The sequence below is a fragment of the Argiope bruennichi genome, chromosome 5, assembly GCF_947563725.1.
Source record: "Argiope bruennichi chromosome 5, qqArgBrue1.1, whole genome shotgun sequence".
NCBI classification, from domain to species: domain Eukaryota; kingdom Metazoa; phylum Arthropoda; class Arachnida; order Araneae; family Araneidae; genus Argiope; species Argiope bruennichi.
The window spans coordinates 121875866-121896958 of NC_079155.1; the positions used below are offsets into that span (position 1 = coordinate 121875866).

General features: G+C 28.3%; 1 protein-coding gene across 1 annotated transcript in view; it reads left to right on the forward strand.

Annotated features, from left to right (window-relative positions):
- Nucleotides 1-1585: 1585 nt before the first annotated feature.
- The window catches only part of LOC129969650 (transcription factor Sox-14-like), a 96933-nt gene continuing 77425 nt past the window's right edge, over nt 1586-21093 (forward strand). Inside the window, exon 1 of the mRNA XM_056084303.1 lies at nt 1586-3968. Within this exon, the coding sequence (XP_055940278.1) occupies nt 2237-3214 (978 nt within the window). The 5' untranslated portion in view covers nt 1586-2236 and the 3' untranslated portion in view covers nt 3215-3968. The remainder of the gene's footprint in view (nt 3969-21093) is intronic.

Here is a 21093-nt window from a genome sequence, read left to right on the forward strand (position 1 = left end):
TACGCCATCTTTAAAAAAAAAAAAAAAATTCACGAATTCATTATTTCACGAATTTCAATAAATTTTTTTTATCAAAATTAATTTTACGGAAATTCATGGCAATTCCTCCTCCCATCAAAATATGAATTTCAAATATATATGACAAACGCTGAAACAAGATTGCCGTTTATCCGAAATATTTATTAATAATTGATTACTATTCGAATTATTTGATGAAGGTTCTAAAACATTTTAAGACATCGATATGATAGAAGAATTCGAAAATTCTACGACGTGAAATTATATGTATTTTGATTTTACTTTCATGTACAACAAATAAAAGTATGCGCAGTCTGAGCATACGTTATACATCCTTTTGAGTTTGCTATCTTGTTTTTCAAATAAAGTCATGGTCCAGAAATTCGTTTACATCCGAAAAGAATGCCAAGAGGAAAAAAAAAAAAAGTGCAAGATTTTTTGGTGTAAATGATTGCATAAACTTGGACACGAAAAATTTTTTTATGAATCAAATTTCTTTATTCACTCGTATATGAGTTTTACATAGAGAAGGTACTGAAATCGTTATGTAATCTGATTAGACACTTTTGACGAATTAGGACGTTATTAATATAATTTTTGAATACTGTTAGGAAGACATTATTTTTTAAAAAAATAACAGAATAAAATAGACATCAGAATTCATAAAATTTAAGCAGGAAAGTAACTTTACATACAAAAAAGTAATTTAAAATTAAGCTTACAAGTATACAGAATAATACTTATACAGAATATATTAATGATTTTTGAAGGAAGGACAAAATCGTCTTGGAGCTGCAGCAATTTTTAAAAAGAAAATTTCAAAATTTATTCCGAAATTAAAAAAAAAAAAAAGAAAAAAAAAAAAAAAGAGAAATTTTTGAAATTTTACTAAAAATTAAAATTTGCTTAGAATTTAAGAAAATATCATTAATAAGAATAATAAAAAAAGAAAAACCTGATATATGGAGGAATATATTTAAATTTTTATTTTAAGCAGTAATTCATAAGGACTCAACATTTTGTGACGTACTTTGAATACAAGAACGATCTTTTAGATTAAGTTTTATTAAGATTAAATAAATTTTCTAAGCTGATTTTTTTTTTTTAAATTTCAGAATAATCAGAATTTTTATGAGATCATTCTTTAAAAAATTCAGCTCAAACATGTTAAGAGATATCCGAATTACCGATAGATTTTTTTCAGATAATCGAAAATACTTCAAAATTTGAATTTTTCCCATTTTATAGAGTATTCAGTTATATTTTTGTTTTAAAAGCCAAGAAAACAAATCTGTCTTAAAGCCATACTTACTTCCCAATAAGTAAGAGCACAATTCTTGCATTCCAAACGGGCTTCCAACTGTTCCGAGGCTTCCCTTGCAAATCACCGCCCATTCTACCAAACAGCGAATCGCATTACGCTGCGTTAGTTGTGACCACGCCTCTACTATTCGTCATCTGTTCGTCATGTAAGCTGCTCTGTTATTGGCTGGCTTTTAAAACTGGATTCTAAGCGAGTGATTCGACTACTTCACTCGCACGTGGTTAAATAAAGTGGTAGAATCTCCCTGCCGGTCAGGTCCGTTGATTCTGCGTTCCCGAGAGCTTCTGTCAGCAAACGATAATTACGGCGAAGCAGGCACGTGATGACTTAGAAGAGTTAGTCGCTACCGAGTCAATTTTTTTCTCTACCTCGAATCGATTCAAACTTAGGCTGAATTATTGGATACAAATAATAATAATAATATTTAGAAAAAAAAATAATGCAATTAATTAATTTACCATTTAAAAATTTCTCTCAAGAATATCAATAGACGGTTAAATCAGAAACGAATCAAGTTGAAAAAGCAATTCTTTAACGATAAAATTTGGAACAGAGAATTTTTTTCATTGTCTTTGCAAGGCCGATGTATTTTCAGTAGTTTCTGTTCAAAAGTGATGGTATGTGTGAAAAATCACACAATTTATGAATGTGAATACTGGAACTTTGTGGCCCAGATAGAGATCTGAAACTCATTTGTCCACTAATTTGAGATTGTTTGTTTACTCACGTTCAATTTGCTACTTCATCTCCTGACCGACTGACTTTTTTTTTTCCACATCTGTTTGTTTCAAACTGACCACCGCGATTGAGGTGTACAGGATTGAAGATCCGACGACGGTGGCGTTTCGCAGGGTCGCCGCGTGGTGGGACCGCCAGGCCACTGATCCACCAGACATGAGCCTGCCCACCACACGCCACACTGCCACGGGCGAAGTTCATGTCAAGCGGCCCATGAACGCATTCATGGTGTGGTCCAGAGCCCAACGCCGCAAAATCGCCCTCGAGAACCCCAAGATGCACAACTCGGAAATCAGCAAGCGACTGGGTACAGAATGGAAACACCTGTCTGAATCAGAGAAGCGGCCCTTCATCGAAGAAGCCAAGCGACTCAGAGCTCTGCACATGAAAGAGCATCCTGATTACAAGTACAAGCCTAGACGGAAACCCAAGACTCTTCTCAAAAAGGACAGGTTTCCTTTTCCTCTACCTTACATGTCGACACCAATAGATTATCTAGGAATGAACTTCTCCAGGAGTTTCTTTCCAGGGGCTCCAACGTCGTCCGGACTTCCTATGCCCGGACTTCTCCCTTTCTCGTCAGGAGCAGACTCTATCTTCCAGAGTCAACCAACAGCTGTCATCACCAGCACAGCACCAACAGCGACAGTGTCCAGGCTATCCCCTTCCGAAGACAGAACAGATCCAGATGGAAAGCTGTCGTCTGCAGGATCTTCTACGACAAGTGACGCAGGACTTTTGCATCCTTTCAAACCCCTCAGCAGCACAAGTCCGTATCCGACTTACAGTCCGGCAGCTGCAGCAGCAGCGGCGGCTTCTCTTTATTCCGGGCTGTCCCTTCCAGTGTCTCCTTACTTCATGCCATGTGGCTGCGGTCCGTCCGGCCCTTATGGCCTGGGATCGTCTGTACCAAGAAGTCCAGGCGAATCTGCTGTGGTCACTTCATCCGCCGGATCTCTTGTGCTCAACCCTTTCCTCAGAGTATCGGACTGCCATTCAGCGTATCCTTCAACTTCGAGGGACAATCATGGAGATGCACCTACTCCTCCAGGACATTCATTGCCCGCTAGTCAGTTGTTAGGGTTGTATTCGTGTCTGGGAAGACCGAAGCCGCCAGAAAATGGTGAATTGTGAACAGTATGATAGTAGAAAGTAATGTCACTTGATGGCAATGTGTCACCTGCATTTGAACCTGTAAAAAGGCGGTAATGCTGACAAAGTGTCAACATATCATTTTCTTTGAGGCGACTCATTGCGATAGTTCTTCAGAATGCTTCATCTCCCAGAACTTTCATCAGGTATTTGTTAGTAAAAAAGAAACAAAAAATGTCTATAGATCAAAACGTTTGCATTGTGATTCTGTACAGCGTTTTATAAGGTAGAAATAAAGTAAGAGACTTTCCTCCTGTTCAAATCAAGTTATGTTAACTGTATTGTTTTTGTTTAAAGCAAATTTTGGACTAGAACTGAAACAATTAAAAATCTGATGAACAAATCAGTCAATTATAGGGTGGTCATTCTTACAACCGTCATTGTTGAGTAAGAAAGAAAATTTCCACAGTTAAAAATCAAATCCGTTTTTTTCTCCTTCCCAAGTGTACAAGCAAGCGAAATTTGAAGATACAAAATAAAGATATACACAGTGTTGCCGTTTTCAGTAAATCTATGCAAAGGTGAGAACCAAATAAACTTTTATTAACAAACTTCTGTACGAATTTGACTCAGAAAACTTTTTCCAGTACTGTTTTGATTACTGTGATCCCCTTACCTTCCCTGTTGACAGTCTGTTCATCATATCAAATCAAACAAAATGACCGACGTGTATAATTGTTTGTATGTGAACTAGTCTCTGAACTCATCTTTCTTGTGAAGAATCATCCCAAAAGCTGTAAGTGTTTCACTTTTCCATTTATTTCATTTTCTTGTGAAAACAGTTTTTGTGCAATGGAAACACTGATGGCGGTGTGTTGAATTCTGCCGAGCGGCAACTGTAGCAATGAAATTAGTTAATTAAAAATACAAAATGTTTATTAACTGAATCTTTTGATCCATTTCTTTCTGCCTTTGTTTTTCTTGGTTATTAAAAATCCCTTAAACGAATAATAGTAATAATAATAATAATAATTCTACTGCAAAACTGGGAAATCATTTGTCAATTCGTATTTGAGTTCTGAACTCTTTTATTGCATTTGTGTTTTGAATACAGCTTTGATTGTGCAATGTATTTAAGTGAAAACAGGAAAATGATTCAAAATCTTAAATCAATTCAAATAGTGTAATAAAAATGTTTAAATTGTTGCTAATAAGTTGCACTCTCTAATAAAGCATTCAAATTTCATTCATTCAAAACTCATTATTTGAAAACTCAAAAAAGTCAAATTATTGTAATTATTATTATTTTAACTTAATTCTATACATAATTTTTCACACTTTCTTTATTAAAAAATTAAAAAAAACAAAAAGTTTAAAATGTGAAACAAAAATTAGGAAAAATTAAAATATTTAAATTATGAATTTGTTTTAATAAAAAATATTAAAAAATGAAAATTCCGAGAATTTTATTAAATTTTGCAATTTTAAGATTTCAATTTCATTGCTTTGATTATTTTTGAAATTTAGAATCAAGATTTTCTTTATCTCTAACGTGTTCAAAAATTGCTTCAGAAATATTTAAAACAGCAAATTTAAAAGTTTTTTTTTTCACAATCCCCCAATTTAAAAATTTAGTTCATGTTTAAAGAAATATAAGTTTAAAAATAAAATAAATCTATTCTTTTTTTTTTTTTTGTAAAAATTTCATATTGGTGCAAATATATTTTAATCCATCCGAATTCATTTTCATTAAAAAAAAAAAAAAAAAAAATTGGAAAAAAAAAAGATAACGAATTTTTTTGTTACTAAAAATTTTCGAAATTAAAAAAAATGATTAAATACAATCAGTTTGAAAATGATTTATAAAATAAATTTTTAATAAATTAACTAATTCATAGGCAATGAGTCGTTAAAATTCTGAAATGATACTTTTTAAATAAAACTTACCTTCAGCACTTCTATACTTAAATTAATATAAAATTAACACTCATTAAAAAAATTACGATTATTTAAATAATAACAATACTTTAAGCGATATTTTACTTGGCCTTGTTTTGAAGCTATTTTCGGTAACATTTAGAAATGTATAAATCTTTTAAAATCGAGGTGTAAATGCTCGAATGTAACTCTAGCAGTGCAAGACCTATACAATATCTAGAACTAGCAATACTCTGTGTATTTCTAGCAGTGCAAGAATTATACATAGACATATCGTTTTTTAAGGTATATATATATATATATATATATATATATATATATATATATATATATATATATATATATATATATATATATATATATATATATATATATATATATATATATATATATATATATATCACTTTTTATATAGTTAAAAATATTATTAAACATGAAATTTGGGAGCATTTTTGAACAACAAGAGAGCATTTTAAAAATGAATATTTCGAATTGCTGTGCAGCTATAAAAATGTCCGTATTTAAAAGTTAGAGTAAGTTATCGATATTCGTGAGTCTAAAATGTGAAATATTTTAAACTCAGAATATTATCGTGGCGCTTAATAGAGATTTTTAGATCTAAACCTTTTTTTTCTTACTTTGTTGGGAGAAAAAATATATTGAGCAACTTTAAGTGTGACTACCATTTTATATATTTTTTTTGTAAATTGCATTTTTGGATATTAAACAGCTGTAATAAACAGCTATTAAAAGTTAGAAAATTTGATTCATTAATAAAAGTCAATTTTCCTAACTGTCCTAAGGAAATAAAAATCAATTTGAAAATGTAATTTAAAATAAAATCTCTGTTTTAAACATGTGGAATCGAGATGTATTTATGTGTGAAGGAATTCTAATTTTAAATTCAGAATAATTATTTGAGGGAAAAAAGAGGCTTTTTAAAAATGGCTTTAAATTCAGCATATAGAAAAAGAAAATAAAAAAAAATTGCTGCAAAAAATATATTAGCTAAAGAATTTAAACAAATTTTTCAGTTGTCGAATCTTGCTGATTAAAGCTGAATTTTTTAAAAGAAAAAAGTGAAATATGTGAATAAATATCATTATTTATTATACTTTTGAGAAATATTTCTTCTTACCAAGGCTTTTGATTTATTATTATTGAATTAATTTATGATATAAATTAGCTAATAAGGTTTAAATAAGAAATTTTTACGAAGAGCAAGAAATTGTTAGATTATTTTAAAATTATTTTAAGGATCTTTTTATATATCTCAATATATATATCTCAATATATTTACTTTTTTTATGTTTTAAGGATAATCATAATAATTTATAACACCAATAATTTGAAAAGAAAGAGATAAAAACAATTTAGAATATTTTTGAATTCTGAATAGTACGTCATTATTCATCTTCTTCCGTATAATTTGTTTTATCGAAACGTTTCTCTCGGTATTGATATCATCTTCAACCTCATTGCAACTGCATAGTAAAAACCAATGATTGATGACCTTTTTCAGTTCGATTAATAATTCATAATGTAATTCGAAATGATGAAAGTAATCATTTTTTGTAGAAATTTATTCGGCTCATTTTTTAAAAAAATTATTTTATCTTGAAAATATATATGAATGATTTTCAGGAGATATTCGAAATTTTTTAGCTTTGATCTTAAACTTATCAATTGCCTTTAAATCTTTGTATAAATTTTGTCATTTTTTCTTAAAAAATAATTTTTACGATAAAAAGCTGACCTTTGTGTTACAAATTTAACAGAAGAATGCATTGTAGCTCTTCGTGTAGCACAAAGAATAATAATGAAATAACATAGTTGTTTCATGGTCATTAAAAAAACATCCTTTTATTTAGCATACATTTTTAAAAAAAAAATCAAAGTGCATCTTACTCAAAATGTATTTAATTATAATAAATTAATAAATTGTTCATATCATTTTACCTAATTTTACCTGCGAATTTATCACATCATGATTTTTTATGAATTTATTTCAGAAATTAATTATTATGAGTTTTGTAACATTAATTTTTAATTCAATCATTGTTATATTAATTTTATACAGATTCATTTAAGAAGCGAATGTTATATGATATTATTATTTTCTATCCAGGTACCAATAAAACAATTCCAAGGAAAAAAAAATACTGAAAATAATTTTTATACTATCTTCTAAAAAGCTTGATTTTAAATAGTATAGAATATATATATGTACTAGATTTTTTTTTTTATAAAAAATAGAATAAAAATTATAATGTTACAAATCTTACTTCATTATAATCAACTTTCAACTACGATTCTATAAAAGCAGCGCAATTGATGCAATACCTGGAATTAAACTTTTCGATTGTTTGACAAGGTTTTTAGGACTGAAGTATTTAACTAATGAATTATAAATAAATTTCAAATGAAGTTATATTTTCAACATGCATTCTAGTTATTGTGAAACATTTTCCCTTTATCTTGAAGCTTTAGTATGCGTCACTAAATGGGCATTCATTGTTTTAAAAATAATGTGTTTGATTTGAACAATTGTTCGTTTAAAAATGGAAAAAAAGGAGAGAAAAATATCGTAATTACAATACAATGAAATGTTTCAGAGCGCATTCATAATTAAAACGTTTTGTTGGTAAAAAGTTTCGTAATGAGATGCCGTAATGTTTAAAAGAACTAATTACGTTTAATATTGATGCAAATTATATTTTCATTTAAATCGAAATTATTATTATTATTATGAACTTTAGGCGAAAAAAAGTTGTCATGTTCAGCTCACGCATTATTTAATCTTTGCAAAATACTCTCGAAAAATTTCATTTTGAGAGTAATGGTATAAAGAAAATAAAAAAACATATTCTGAGATTTTGGCAATGAAGATACATATTTTATTCAAAGATTTTAAAAACACACACCTCAAACGAGCACAATTTTTCTTTTAAAATGTTGTTCTTGTCATTTAATAGACGATTCCTTTCTTCTGGCAATGCATTTCGTATGCTGATATTTCGCATAATTGAAGACAAATCATGACTGACTTAAATGAGGAATAATCCGGCAACTGTGCAATTTGATAAATGTCGAAATGCCAAACTTCTTATTAATACTGAATTCTTTTTAATTACATATTTTTCCTATTTTACATGCATTTAAAACAGGCATAAATATATCTATTATTTTATTCAAGTAAATCCATGAGATTATTGATAGGATCAGAGTAAAACATGTAATTCCATTTAGAAGTTGCCGATATTGTGTTTGGTAAGGAAAAAAAAATGAAATATTTTTTGAAAAAGCTGTTATTTATACCAAGAAAAAACATCATCGCAAAATTGATACAATTTATACTACTTCATTTCAAAATAACATCAAAATTTAATATAATAATTTTACACAACACTACAGTTTATTTAATGGATAAAAAAATGCAAGCATCAAAATTCTTTAAGTCAAGATAGATCAAAATACTAAGAACGTTTAACTCATCTCATGTTAAGAAAGCTGAAATATATAACGTTATAATTGTTGCTAAAATGAAATTTTCCTAATTTGAACCCAACTAACTAATTTGCTCTGATTTACCTTCACTAGAATAATTTAATAACGTTATAATTGTTTTTAAATTTCCTAATTTGAATCCAACTAACTAATTCGCTCTGACTAACCTTTACTAGAATAATTAAATAACGTTATATCTGCTTTTAAAGTTCCTAATTTGAATCTAATTAACTAATTTGCTCTGGTTAACCTTCACTATTATAGAATTAATAAACTTAATCTGAACATTTTTAATGGCTAATCGTCAAGCAAAAATCTTTTTCGAGCTTTTAAACTTCAAATGAAACCAATTTATTTTTCATTTGATTTTCTGCATTATCAATATTAACAGAGATGCAATTTTACCTTGCGTTTAGATCAGAAAGAGTTAGCAACTTGCTCTCCGCCCTTCTGAATCGTAACAGTGAAGAAGACTTTTACCAAAGACAGAAATCGAACGGTAACTAGTAAAACATGGTAAAGTATCCTAAAACTAAAGACTCGAAGCTTCACCACTGAGAGACCAAGGACACTTTTCTTTTTCAAAAGCATTAATCAAATACATTTTCTGTAAAGTAATAACACATGAATGAATCTTGCGGAAACAAATTTCTCTAATTTCATTATTTCAATCAAGCAATATTCATCATTTACATGAAATCATAAATAGTAGGAAAATACTTTTTCTTTAAATTAGCATTTCAGTTTTCGTATGATATATTTTTGAAAATTTTTTCTTCTGATATTTTTTTTTTTTAAGTTGAAGAAAGAAAGCGTCATTTTGCAATAAAAATCAATACAACAAACAGCTGCAAATGATACAATCTCAAATATAAGGGCAATGTATTGCTTTAAAGACAGACAAAATTTTAAATAATTATTATATATTACATATTACTTTACTAAATTAATTATACTTATATTAAAATAATATTTATACTATTGGATACTATTTAAATTGTTTTTTTAAAAAATTTATTAATTTTGTTAATTTGAAGTCATTAGTCACTGATTATCGCATTCTCATTATTGAAAATAATTGTCATTTTTCTCAAAAACTTTTCCCTAGTGATAAATTTTGATTTTATAAAGCGTATTTCACTGCAATTTTCTATGCATTTGCAAGGTTTTATTGATATTAAATCGTAGTCCTGCATTTTATCATTTAGTTTATCATTTATATTTAAAAATATATTTAAGTATAAAAACGAAAATTGTAAAACAGCTTCAAATATTTGAAACGAGATTTAAAAATACAAGTTAAAATTTAAGTACAAATTATTTAATTTAATTTGTTTATTTGGAAATAATTTTTCTAAAAGATTAATATGCTTTTAATAAAGAAAAAAAATGTTTAGAGGAAATGTCCCCTACAGTTCATGTAGAACATTCAGAGGAAAAAAAAAATATTTAACTAGATCGATATTATCTAGACTTTTTCATTAATTCATTGATGAATTTGAGGCACTCTTCTTTCCTGCTCTTGTAGAGAATCATAAAAGCAAATCTTATTACTTTATCATTTATCTCACCACTTTCATGGACGCGATATTAAAGCTAATAAGTAAAAAGTAATAACTAAAAATTATCTTATTTCTTATAACAATGAAAAAAAAAAAAATATTCTCACATTTGGAAATATTTTTGAGGGGGACAATAGTTCACATCTGCTTTTATTTCGATTTCCTATCTTAGCTGAAATCTGTCTACGATATCTGTTTTCGGTAGCAGTGTTCATTTAAAGCAGATTATTGGCGAGATTTGTGAAAATACATTTGTAACCCCTCCCCCCCTACACACAGATAAAGAAAAATTTATACGCTTCTTACTAATACTTACTTATATACTCATATGCATAGTTAAATATTGTAATGTCTTGTATTTGAAAACAAACTTGATAGAAAAAGTTCATCACCTTTTTTTAAAAAAAAAAGTTGACGAGTCTGCTTTGGAAACCAGTGGAAGTTGTTATCTCAAAATTTTCTGGTATATTCTCTAATAAAAGGTGTTATGCCCTTCGCCCCGCACAGATTGGGAGACACGGTGAGCGCCTGAACGCCACGAGTGTTGAGATTTTTTTTATCTTCATACAAGATTGTTGCGTGCTTCATAGTGTAATGAAGAAGACTTGTATTTGAGTATTAACTTGATGCCATCAACGAGAAATGGTTACGAATGATCGATCCTTTTGTTTTAGAAATTTTGTTTAGAGAAATTAGATTTGTTTTAGAGAAGAGAGAGAATCTAGAGTTTTTACTGAAACTAATTTTCAATGATCAGCAATTAAGCGTTGACATGCTGTTAAAACACAAGTACCAGAAAATCAAACATGGAATTCGGGCGTCTTTTTTTCCGATCAATTAAAATCAAAATCTGACATTTAACTGTAACTGTAATCACAAGATCACACACCATATTCCATTTATTCCAGTTACTGCGTGTCTGAGTTATTCCTTTCCCAATCCTGAGGAAGTAGATTGACAAATGATCAACTTTTCAACAGGTTTAGTTCAAAATTTGATTTTTAAAAAAATCAGCAATATACGTGCTAAAACTGTGAACCACATTTCATTTATCTTACGTTTTTGTATTATCGTATTCATATGCATGCAAAAGTACAATCTGACAGATGGTCAACCCCTCGAGGAATTAAAACCCTCGAGGAATCGAGTTTCAAATCTGATTATGAAGACCTACATTATAGATACTAAACTTGTGAACAAAAGAAAAAAGCAGAATAGTTCATAGAATAAGTTTCTTCTACATTGGTAACATAAAAGAAAGATGATAATTCGATTTATATAGTAGGATTTCTCAAACTCCTAGAGAGCTGGAGGTTGTTGAAATCACAATCTGCATTAAATTTTCTGAATTCTGTTCCTTTGTCGTTATGAGAAGGTTTGCAACACTTAATCACATCTATGAATTCCGAACTTATTGTGCAATAACTATTAATAAGCATATTTTATTGAAGCCCTGGCGAAGAAGAAACGAATCTTATCACTTCAAAATTGATTGGTCATTTTCCCCACACTGAAAGATAATCATCATTAAACTCAGTTTCGCATGCTTAAATAATCTTAATATAGTAGTGTTTCAATGACCATAATGCAATAAAACTTCACTTTGTTTCCATAAATTAAATATTCAAGATTTTGATTGTTCATTAGAGAGTCTAATTTAATGAACCTTTAAAAAATTATATAAAATAAGGACAGAGCAAATTAGAAATGAAATTTTATCATACAGAAGTTAGAACGGATACATCAAAGTATAGAGAAATCTTTAAATGTTCATCATAGATAATATTTTTCAATATTTTTCAGTTTTTTTTTTTTTTTTTTTTTTTTTTTACTGATTTTACCTTTGATCATGGGTTCTCTGCTTGACAAGAGTTACAATTAAGTTTTGCCATGCTGATTTATTAATATATATTTATTTACAAAATATTGCTATCTAAGACTTGATATCATTTTTTTTACTTTCTTTTAAAATAACCATACAAAAAGAAAATAATGCAATCTCAAAAAAAAAAAAAAAAAAAAATACTGAGATTTGGTTGAATTTTTACGTTTCAGATTATTTCGATTTCGAATCAATCAGTTGTTTGTGAAATAAAACTAAAAAACACATTCTATACGGACGACAGTTGCAGATAAGGAGCTAAGTGATCGGTTCAGGAAATTTAAAGATTTCTAAAAGAATATAGTGAAAAGATTTCGACGATAAAGATAAAATTCATTCAGCTTATATGCAGACATTTATCTTATGCCATTCGTATTTATGCACATATTATATAAACAGAATTGTGACGGCTTCACCATCCCAATTGTAGAACTGCGTCAGATTTTGAATCTAAAATATCAATGTGCCAACGGTCTGTCCGCCTGTACATTCGGTTAAACATGAAAACCATGATTAAAAGGAATAATTATTTGGGTAAAAGAAATTTGATAAGAGAATCTTGTAACCATGTCCTGTATCAAATTGTAATTTCAAACCGAAACGATACATCCATAATACATATATATTTTTTTTTGTAATATGAAGCACCGAATACATTATATATTGTAGATATTGAGTGTAAAAACAAAGGGGAAAATACTTTCTCTGGTTTCAGCAAAAACTATTGCTTTTTGGCAGTCAGTAAAAATGCACCTTTATAAGTAAATTCTCTTACTTAATAGAAATGTTCAGAGATAATGCAGATCATTCACTAATCATTCATTACAACCCAAAAAAGGAAACTTTTTTTTCATAGGAAACTGAGTCAATACGAACAAATGTCTTTCTTTCTTAATCATTTCTTAGTAAAATGGAACCATCAAAAGTGAATGACATTAATATTCAAAATTCGTGAATTTAACTTCCTTTGCGCAACAGAATTTCATTCTTCTAAGTTATTAATGAATCGGCCTACGATAAATTTAAAAGATAATCTACGGATTCAATTTGGCTTCCACTTTAAAGATCAATATAACTTAAAAAACGATTTTTGATACTGGTCTAATTGTAGAATCGGGATTTGAAGGAAATGCTATACATCTTTGTTATTAGTAGAGATTGATTTTGTTTAATCTGTTATAGATAGTAACTAGAGTTAAACATCCAAATTCGAAGTGTCATGGAGGCCATATTGTAAATCTGAGTTGAACTCGGTGGAGCACAACAGCATCTAAGGCGACGTCTCACTTCTAAAGTTTCCATGCCATACCAATGTGAAGATATTTGATTTATGGCGAAGGATTTAGCACGCATCATGCCCATAAATTTGATGGGTATTTAATGGAATAGACCCTGAAATATATGCATAGAAAAGATATGATAACAAAATGTACTATTAAATATTGGATGAACTATGATAAAAAAAAAGGACATGAAATGTTGGATAGTTTCAGAAATAGAGTATTATGAAACCATACTTCTAAACGCATGTCTAATCATATGAAAGACAATCTATAAGAAAATGAATATTTGCATCAAGTAATTACGGAAAATGTCTTCGAAGATCATTTTTGTCCCCGTAATTTTTACAATATCGTTTTATTTCAAAGACATTTGAGCATTAACATTCAAAATATTTTTCACATGATATTGGAAAAGTTTTGTTTTGCCATGCTTTACAGAAGAAAATTTATTTGCTTTTGGGAATTCGAAAAAAAACTGAAATATATTATTTGGGTATACTCAATACATTATGTTCCAATTTCTAATGTTAAGTAAGAAATTTAATTTTGAAGTGTAAAAAGTTTCGAGTAGTTTTATGTTAAAAATACTGAAAGTTGCACAAGAAAGTATAATACTAAAAATTGTTCTACATTAATTTTTTCAATTAATATTGAAAAGTTTAAACTAAAAATTTATCATGGTAATAGTGATTAATATACTTTTAAAATTAATATATTGGATGCCAATAATTTCTTACTTTATAGTAAGCTTTTTAATGCTGTAAATTAATTAAAAGAAAAAAAAAACTTTGGAAAAGAACGAAAGGGACAAATGCTTTTGTAATATAATATATTTCAGTTTTTTATTCGAATTACCTAAAGTAAATAAATTTTCTTCTACAAATAAAGCATTTGCTGTAGTAGCGTGATTTTTACGTGATACTGCAGCTTAACGTTGAACACTTAAAATTACAGATATTATAACCCTGAGAAACATGAGAAAGTCAGAGGGCGGGCTATCCAACTCAGAAGCTAAAATATTTTATGAAATTCTGAATTTAAATTGTTTAAATAACTAATTTTAAGTACCTAACTAAAACGAATTTATTACATATTATTACATACATATATAGAATATGTAGTGAATTCATTATTACATTCAGTTGTATATTACTTAATTTCAATCGCCAACCTACTTTTAAGTATGAATACAAAAATGATCGAAAAATTGCTATACTTAAAATTAAAAAAAAAAAAATGTATCTTATGAACTAACAAGTACTTTTTATTTTTTTATTTCTTAGTTTTTTTTAAATTAAATTTAGATTCTTAGAGCAGGAATGTGAGCAATGAGAATATGTTTTAATTCGAAGTTTTATGAATATTTATTATGCATTATTTAGTTTCTTTAATGTTTGTTCTTTGTAAATTTTTCTTTCGGTCGAGAAGGTATATAAAAACAGATCACCGAGTTTCAATTAAGATATCGGTTTACCTAGACTTCTTATAAAAAAAAACTGACGATGGAAAATAATGAATAAAAATAACACAAACGCTTTACTACGGGCCATGCTACAATTACTATTCATTTTTTGGCGATTTCAGTAGATAATAAACAATTACTGCGCTTAAAAGTTAATTTTTAATTTTTATCAGCTCCATTTTAGTGAATAAATCATTTTCTATATAGAGACTCAAATGAATGATGTTTTAAATGTTGATTAATGATAGTCAAAGGCGTTTCAATAATTTATTCCTATCTCGTTTCGAATACAAGGCTAGACCAAAAAAACGAGGCAATCCAACATTTTACACTCACGTGAAGTAAACGCAAATGCGTTAATCAGTAATTCTTCGAAGCTCTGAAATATTGACCCTGGAGTTAATTCTTTTCTTTTTATACATTTTTGGTTGGCGAATAAAAAAAATCTGACTAGTATTTTTACTGGGATTGTTATATAAAGTGTTTCTCCTTTTTTGGTGGGATAAATGTGATTTTTTTTTAATCAAGAAAAGTATCTCTGCAATCTGTATCAGAAAACAACTTTTTTTATTATAAGATGTTTGGAATATTAGTTAATAATTTGAAATAGATTCGAAAATGCATTCCTTAAAAAATGGTCATTAATATTCAAAACTAAAAAAGTTTTTTTTAACAAAAATGGCAAATACATCGCTTAGTAATTCATCTTTAAAAATCACTTCACAAATATTGAAATCTACAACATATATTTCCTTTAAAGAGTCTCTTTATAAAAACACAATAAAGTAAGCATGCGAAAATTTCTAAAATAGTATATAATGGGAAATAAGAGATAAAAAAAATAGTTAAATTCTTTAAATAGAAAATGAAAAAAGAAATATTCTAAACATAAAAAAATATCATTTACAATTTAGCCGACATAGATTTGCATTTTTGATGCAATTGCGGTAAAATTATCATGTGATAATTATTTCATTCATGCAAAAACTGCCATATTAGAAAAAAGTGTCAGCGAAATGTCAAAAACTTGAAGCAATATATGTGGCAATGTAAATGTACATCTAATTTTGGGATAGATTGCGACTAAGATTGCCAAAGATTTTAAATAATTTTAATATTACTCTATTTTAAATTATACTACAGATCTTCATAGATACTCTTTTCTTTTTCATGAGTTTTTATTTTATTCTATAACATTTATATTCACATTTTGATTCGCGCACATCAGCAAATACTTCAAATCATATATATATTATAAGATGCGCTGACACTTTATTTTACCGATTATTCCTTTTCCAAATTAGAAATATGTATAAAAGTACTCAACAATATACGAAATCATAATTATTTGCAGTGTAGCTCTAAACGAACTGAAATCCAACTACTCTGCTTCGATCGAATAATGCATTCGAAATTCATGGCATTTATTTTTTCGTTCTTTCACATAGTCCGATGTCATTAGATGTTTACTTTAAGAAATTAATTTTCATTCCGTTAGTGATGTATCTTTGGAAGAATTGGAAATCAATTTATTTGACGAGATTGGACAAAATTATGCTGTACAAATAATGATGTTTAGAACAGCAGACAGTTTTTAATCTTTCTTAGTTTTCAATTCATGTTTTTTGGTTTCATTGGGCTTTTCAGATTAAAAATTTTAAATTGTTAGCTCCTTTAAAAGAGAATAAAATACATGAAACCAATATTAATCAAACAAAAAATATTTGTTAGACGAAGAAAGTATTTAAACAAGCATTCATATTAATTCTGTAAACGAAAGTCTTGCATTATCATTAAAAAGTTAGTGATAATAAAAATACATTTACATTTTTTTTCAATTGAAGACAAATTGCTACTTATATAGAGTCAGAAAAATAGTTTGTGATCAGTTGAAAAATTTTGAAATTCAGCGTAAATTTGTAACTCTTATTTCCTTACAAAAGCAATGCGCGCTTATATATATCAGTTTTAATAAATTCTGTTTGTACAGATTTCATAAATGTATCACTTTTTATAAAGACATTTATGAAAATAACATTATTTTCACATTTTTATTCGTACAATGCTTTGCAATTTCCTCGTTTATCTAAACATTAGCATCTATCAGAAAGATAAACAATGTTTAACAATTACTTAATATGATAATCAATAATTTCACTCCAGTATTATTTAATAGTTAGCCCATAGCTTTTAAAATTATCTATAAAACACACAATTATGAAATAAATAATAGTCAAATGGACAGAGAACACATTCGATTTGTCATTTTAAATGCTATTTTTACAGATAAAAATAAATCAAAACAAAGATGAATCAGAAAATTTTGCTTTTTCTTAAAGCTGCTCATAATACAGTTCCGTTCTTAAGATTAACTGATTACCAGATTAAACCGACAGTAAATCTTTGAGATTTATTCTTTGTGAACGAGTTATGCTTATTTCATTCCGCATTAACTTCTGCGTAGCGGAAGTATATTAAGTGCTTCGTTGTCGGAGGATTCACACTTCATGCATATGACAGGGAGAAGGAGGAAAAATGCTGTATTGTGACCAAATTAACAATGATGGGCCCAGTTAAAAATTTAGCAACTTGATTATTTTTTTTTTTTACATCTTTGTAAACATTGAACATTTTTCTTTCCTTTTTAAATCACCTAACTGGTTTAATTTTTTAGCAATTTAGTTAGATGATATTTTCTGCTATGAAGATGTAGGCGTTCATAAAATTCTTGAAATATAGATTCCACATGTCATATATATATATATATATATATATAGCAGTTGTATTTATAAAAAAATGATGTGTTACAATTTTTCATGTATAGAAATGAAAAGGCAATAATTATGAAAAATAAGTTGCCAAAGAACTATTCTAACGCGTCATATTTTTAGCCGTTACATGAAAAGAGAGGTTAAGAAGCGATTTTGTTAAATGTCATCCAGCATGATGAATTTATAGTTATTGATAACTACTGAGCAAAAAATATTCGCGTCTCTTTCAGTGTTTTTCAAAGAATTCATACAAGAAACAGACGGGTAGAACATGTGATTTAGGAATCATTCCTATTTTTCTGACCAATTGTGGTGGTAAATTTGATCTTGGGAGCTTTTTGACAACATGCAATATGAATGAGCTCAATTTTTCTCCATAGAAATTTCCAATTAGGAATTGCAGCCATTTAATTTGGAACTAAGATGATAAAATGTGAAATTTCGTTTAACACGTTGATAACAAAATACAAGCTAGTTTAATTTCTTTGAAATAGCCATGATAATTAATTGTTAACAAATAACATCTCACATATGTGTTCAGAAATTTTTAAGATGTGCAGGCGTACAATAACATGAAAGGTTATAAATCTATGTAGGAGTTTATACAACGGACTCTTCAAGATTTAATGATTAAATCATAAAATCATCAAAATCAAAGCTCGATATTTTGATGCTGATGATTAATCTTACTAAATATTTTGCAATTTATTTCATGAACGCAGAAGCAAAACGTTGGAAAACTGATGAAGCTGTTTTAATAAAATATTAGAAAACTGTCACAGGTATTTAAATAAAGTGTCAGAAAGCTTTTTTTTCCCTAGTAGACATTTTTGCTAGATTTCAATTAATGGAACTATAAAAAGCAGGGTACATCCTTATTTTAAGCAATTAGACAAAAAAAAAGTCAGGTTTCTTAAACAGATCGTAAAACTGTGATAGTCCTTCACAAAAAACGACCGCTGAATGACAGATGCCCTTTCTATTAAATTTTTAAATAGCGGACCACGAAATGAGGTAGAGATATAAATTGTTTTCTATTTAATATTAAATAATGACCCATGTATGCATAAAAGTTAACTGCTGTTCATGATGAATTTTATCACTGTTATTTGCTTTGCTTAAGATTTAAAAAAAATCAGTCAGTTTTCATAAAGTCAACATATTTTTAATTCTTTTTAAATAAATATTTATCTTTCATTCCTTCATAAATTGCTTTTGCCAAAATACGTATCTACTGATACTACTTAAATGGATTGAATTTATTTAATTTATAATATGAATTTAGGTGCTCTTTCCGACTTCGAATTCTCTTGTTAAATGAAGTACAAAAGGTCACGCAAGGAAGTTTTAACATACCGATTCATGATAGCTGAAATGTAAAGAAATTTTTTTACACATCCATAATTCAGGCATTATTTTGCTTTTTATAAATTGAATTTTATTTCATCATTATGCCAAAGTCATAAAGCAAATAAGATTTTCAGAATACAGTATATTTCTATCGTCAGTTGACATTAAATTGCTATGTTAATAATATTGAAATGAACTATGAAGTTTTGTGTAAGTATCTATTAGAATAATATCCCAAATATTTTCTGTTCTCTTGATATAATGTGCAATTAGTTATGAGTTAATTTGCATCTGTTTTCAGATCAAATTACTTTGAACCAAATAAATCAAGAATTCCAGAATCAAATGGGAATTGCGCTCGCGCATACACTCACACATATACACAAATAAATGAATAAAACACCTTTCATTTTTTTTAGAATTTTGATACAGCTCCTTTTCTGTTCAAAATAATAAATAATGTTTTATGGAATCTAACAGGTTAAATATTCGATCATTTTATTTGTTAGAATTGAAAATTTGCCGAGATTTTTATTTACATCAGAAAAAAAATTATGGATTATTTGTAAGAGAAATATTTTACACTTACTGTTTACAACAATTTATCTTATTGCTGTATTACTAGTCTTATACTTCATTTTCAATCCAATATACTTAGGAGATCTTATGTTAGATACTTATGCAACATGTTTTGTACTTAATATGGAATAAAGAGTGTCGATTGGACCTCTTCCCATTCACTGATTAGGTCAAAAATTTGAAACGACTTCATAATTTTGGCATTGAGATCAACCATCAAACATCATTTATATGGATTGCTGTTTTCGAGTCATCTAGCTCTTGTACCCACAGACAGAAAAGCAGGTGGAATACGCTAAATAGCTAAATTTTGGCTCAAAAATCATGTACTGAAATTCACCCGTTTAGCTCTCGCCGCTGTTAAGCTACGGCGCTCACTTTCGAACGAATAAAAAGATCAATATACAGTAAATATTTTGGGAATTTAAATCAAATATCGTATAATAAAATTCTTCTGTTTAGCTCTCACCGGCATTGAACTACGGTTTCACATCTGCACAATTAGAGATTAATGTATTGTAAACTTTTTGAGCGTTGGAAGTAACAATCTGATACGGATCCATATATCTCTTGTTCAATTAGTTTATTATTGCATATAGATCTAGTAATAAAATTTTATACACAATTTAAATTATCTAACTTGCTGCGTATGTAAGCACAACATAGTCCCCAATTGCTATTTTCTAATTGATAGAAGCCTAAAATGTGGCGATTAATAAAAATTTGCAAATTTTTTAATAGTAACAATAATTTCTCTTTGCTTGCTTAGCATATGAGAAATTAAAAGTAACGTAAAACAATTATTATAATATAAATAACTGAGATTGAAACATATGTTCAACTGTTGTTGTTGTTGTCGACGTATCCATGGAAATGAAAAAGTGAGGAAAGACTCAGATATTGTCAAAGGTCCGGAGGACACTGCCGCCAGCTTTAGTGCTTCAGGACTGTAAAGGATCTCCCGAAGGGGATCCATCAGCGGCAACCAGCCAAACTTTAAGATATCTGCGGTAACAGTTGAGCACTAGAAGACATGTCTCGGTGATATATTCAAATATTAGATAAAATGGCTTGATCTCTTCAAAATGAAGATACTTCACCAAACCAAAAATCTTTTGACGTTATTTTCGAAGCGAGTAATAACATAACATACCTCTACAATGAAAGTTTTTCGAAAAATTTTCAGATATATATTGTTTTGCAATATATTATAGATATTGAGAGAATTCCAATAAAGTTCCAAATTTTATTAAGTTTTATTTTATTGAAAGATATAGAAAAAAAATTTTTTTTTTCCTCCTGCTATTTATTTTGCAACCATTTTTCCCCCTAATTTCCATAATTAAGATGTCATAGAAAACAATTCGTTTTTCGGAGCTGTCAAACTGAACAGCTTCCTTTTAAAAAAAATGAGGGAAATATTTAATTTGAGGCAACGCCTTTTCATCACCTTAAATCACAATATTTATTGTTTGAAAAAAATTTATATATTAACTTTTCCACTTTTAATTTTAAATATTCATTTAATGATTTCAAATCGAACTGGCGCTTTTACTAGGTATTAACCTTACATTTTTTGGTTCTTAA